The 3,721-nt window shown below is 60.4% G+C and overlaps 1 protein-coding gene across 1 annotated transcript in view; it reads left to right on the forward strand.

Annotated features, from left to right (window-relative positions):
* PCNX2 (pecanex 2) overlaps positions 1–3,721 on the forward strand; it is a 215,259-nt gene that overhangs the window by 205,481 nt on the left and 6,057 nt on the right. The window contains exon 35 of the mRNA XM_006146000.3: positions 549–736. Within this exon, the coding sequence (XP_006146062.1) occupies positions 549–736 (188 nt within the window). The remainder of the gene's footprint in view (positions 1–548; positions 737–3,721) is intronic.

Here is a 3,721-nt window from a genome sequence, read left to right on the forward strand (position 1 = left end):
TGCCAGAGGGCGGGGGCGGAGGGCGGAGACCGGCAGTCTCCCAGTGGTGAGCCGGCACCCAGAGGCCGTGTGCTGCCGGGAGTCTGTTCACGGATCGCACACGAGTAAGGCTCTCTCGCCCCGCCTTCTGCCGCTGGACCCGCCTGAGTAGTGGCGCTGCAAGGCCAGAGCCCTTAGCGGTGGCTGTCCCACATCTGTCAGAGGGGACCGGCCTGGCCCCGGTGCACATCTCGCCCCACAGGTCCCTTACCTTGTGGTGGCAGTGTCTGGTCACTTGGGATGATGTGTAAGAGGTTGGGCCTGACCACGCAGAGCCCCTCGGCAGGCCTCAAAGCTGGGGGTCTGGGGGGTTGAACTGAGGCGTGCTAGTCCTGGCCGTGTGTGCACTGAGTAGCCGCTGAGGCTCCGGGAACTAAGGGCCCTCCCCCACCCGGTGCCCGGTGCGCTGCTCACCTGGAAGGCGTGGTCCACCATCTCGACTCAGGCCACCATGGCAGGGGTGGGAGAAACGTGCTGGGAGGACCCCAAAGTGGCTCTTCCCCCCATAGGGTGCGGAAGGACTGCAACGCTGGCCGGCCAAGCGGTGGGCACATCGAGGATGTGGATGGAGGGGGGACCCCACCAGCTGGAGGGAGCCACGCCCCAGGTGCTGACAGCCGGGAGAGCAGCACAGAACAGCCCAGAAAAGCTGGCTCCCAGCCCTGGGCCTCATCCCATGAGGGGACACAGAGGACAGGTGGGTACAGGGGCCTCGGGGTGGCTGCTAAAGGTCCCTTGATCCCAGAGACCAACACCAGGGCTTGCTGTCCTTCCGTCCTCGGGGAGCGCCATGCATTGAAACCCAGCACTGGGCCAGCGACCGCCTGACACTGCTGGCTTGGAGGTTCTGCTCAGGAGAGCTCTCTGTCTACTCCGCGTTCCCCGTTTAGCTGTCTGTCCACTGCTGGGGCAGTTGGCCATGTGTCCGTCCACATGTCCGGCCGGCCTCCCTCTCTCCATCTCTCCCTCCTGGGCCGGGGGGTCCCCTGCCTGTGTTGGGCTGTGCCGCAGCTGCCAATTGTGGGCCCTCCCTTGCTCTGCGAACGCCCACGCTGCGCACCCCAGACTCCTGCCTCCTTTGCTGCCTCTCCCCGGCTCTCACCGTCGTCCTCATTTTCAGAGGTTAAGAAAAGAGGGCGTGCCAGCACCCAGGGACGTGGTGGGGTGGGGCCCAGCTCAGGCTGAGTCTCAGGTATACAATCCTGTTTCAATGGATGCTCATGTTGTCGGGCCAGCTGGATGGCGGAGCTCTGAATGCCCAGCAGTGACGCCATGCCGGCTGCAGAGATGTGCCAGGGTCACGGAGGGTGCGCGTGCCACAGACGCGGGCCAGACGGTACTCTGCTTGCTCCCTGCCATCCTAGCTTTGCCCTCTCATGCCCGTTGGCAGGGCACCATCTGGCCTCAGTGCTGCAGCACCATCCAGATCACGCACTAAGCACCTTGTGCGTGCTCCTCCTGCTGCCAGCTCAGCCTCGGGTGAGCTGCAAGGAGCAGCCCCTGCTGCCTGGGAGGCCCAGAGCAAGGCAGAGGATGAATAGAGGAGGCCGGATCTCTGTAGATGTGGGCAAGACGGCAGGAGGGGTGGCAGATGGTAGAAGGCCAGGGAGGGAGGGAGAGGGCAGGTGGCAGGCAGGGGATATGAGCTCCTTGGAAGAGGAAAACAAGCTCCCTTGCCCCACCTGGGCTGCTGTCCCGAGTCTGGCAGGGCACCCACCCAGGCCTCCAGTGCAGAGCTGGCTCCGGGCGGAGTTCTCATTGCTCGGTTAACGCCTGGTACCATGTGAAACGTGTCCACTTCAGGCCAGCCCTGCAGCATGGTGGCTACCGTGGCTGGATTCCACACGGCAGACAGTTGAGGTTCTCGACCCTGCTTCGGGAGAGTTCGAGAAGGGACTGTGGTGTGTCTACCCTCACGGGGCGTGCCTTGGGCAGGGATGGCCCAGTGGGGAGACATCGCCGAGTGCTGTACATGGGTTCATCTGACCCTCACCAGGACGGCCCGTGGTTGTCCTCACCTTGCACACAGTACAACAAGGGCACAAAGAATTCCCCGCTGAGGCTGATCCTGGAGAAGAGTGTGAGTGGGGTGAGTCGGTGTGCATGTGAGTGGGTGTGTGTGAGCAGATGCACATGTGAGTGGGTGTGTATGTATATGTGCATGTGAGTGTGTGTGCAAGTGGGTGCACGTGTGAGTAGGCATGTAGATATGAGTGGGTGTACACGTGAGTGGGTGCACATGTGAGTGGCCATGTATGTACAAGAGCGTGGGTGTGTGTCTGTGAGTGTTAGTGGGTGTGTATGTATGAGTGGGCATGTATATGAGTGTGTGCGTGAGTGGATGCACATGTGAGTGGGCATGTATGTATGAGTGTGTGTGTGTGGGAGTGTATGTATGAGTGGGCGAGTATGTGTGTGGGGTGTGTGTAGGTGGTTGTGCATGTAAGTGGGCATGTATGTATGAGTGGGTGTGTGTGTGGGAGTGTGTGCATGAGTGGGCATGTATGTACAAGTGAGCGTGTGTGTGTGAGTGGGTGCACGTGTGAGTGAGTGGGGGTGTGTGTGAGTGGGTGTGTATCTATGAGTGGGTGTGTGTGCGTGAGTGGGGGTGTGTGTATGAATGGATGTGTATGTATGAGTGGGTGTGTGTGGGGGAGTGTATGTATGAGTGGGCGAGTATGTGTGGGTGTGTGTGTGGGTGGTTGTGTATGTGAGTGGGCATGTATGCATGAGTGGGTGTGTATGAGTGGGTATGTGTTGCATCAGTGGGTGTGTATGTATGAGTGGGTGTGTGTGTGTGTGCATGAATGGGCATGTATGTATGAGTGTGTGTGAGTATGTGTGAGAATGGGCGAGTATGTGTGTGTGTTTGTGTGTGTGTGTGAGTGGGCATGCATGTATGAGTGTGTGTGTGCATGTATGAGTGGGCATGTGTGTGTGTTTGTGTGTGTGTGTGAGTGGGCATGCATGTATGAGTGTGTGTGTGCATGTATGAGTGGGCATGTGTGTGTGTTTGTGTGTGTGTGTGAGTGGGCGTGTGTGCATGAGTGGGCATGCATGTATGAGCGGGCGTGTGTGTGAGTGTGTGTGCGTGAGTGGGTGTGTATGTATGTGTGTGTGTGCCTGAGTGGGTGTGCGTATGAGTGGGCATGTATGCATGGGCGAGTGTTCAGCTCTCACCAGATCAGGGCCCGCTGGCACCCACTGTCCCTTCTGGAGTCGGATGCGCCAGGCCTGTCCCCTCTTTTCTCTGTGAGGGCACCTGTGTGGCCACCCAGCGGACCCTCAGGCAGGCTGTGGTGGCTGTGGGCGGGACCCCGCCAGAGGCTGAACCCTCGTCCCGAGGAGGCCAACGCCAGTCCTGTGGGACCACGTGCCATGCTGCGGGCGAGCACCCCCTTCCTCAGCACATGGGAGGAGTGAGCAAAGTGGGCTCAGGGCCCACTGGGGGCTGACACCCCCCTCACAGCGTGCAGACCGGACTGTGGTCCATGTGAGACAGGAAGTCAGCAGGGGGAGTGGGGCCGGAGGGGACCCCTGGTCTTGCTGTCTAGGCATCAAGCTGTCAGCAGGCCTGCGGCTGCTCGGCCCCTTCATGGACACACGCGAACGTTTAGGGTCACCAGCTACATGGTGAGAACCACGGCCCCACGTCTCAGCCCCTCCGCTGCTGACTTAGATG

Source organism: Tupaia chinensis, unplaced genomic scaffold, assembly GCF_000334495.1.
Source record: "Tupaia chinensis unplaced genomic scaffold, TupChi_1.0 Scaffold000161_1, whole genome shotgun sequence".
NCBI classification, from domain to species: Eukaryota; Metazoa; Chordata; class Mammalia; order Scandentia; family Tupaiidae; genus Tupaia; species Tupaia belangeri.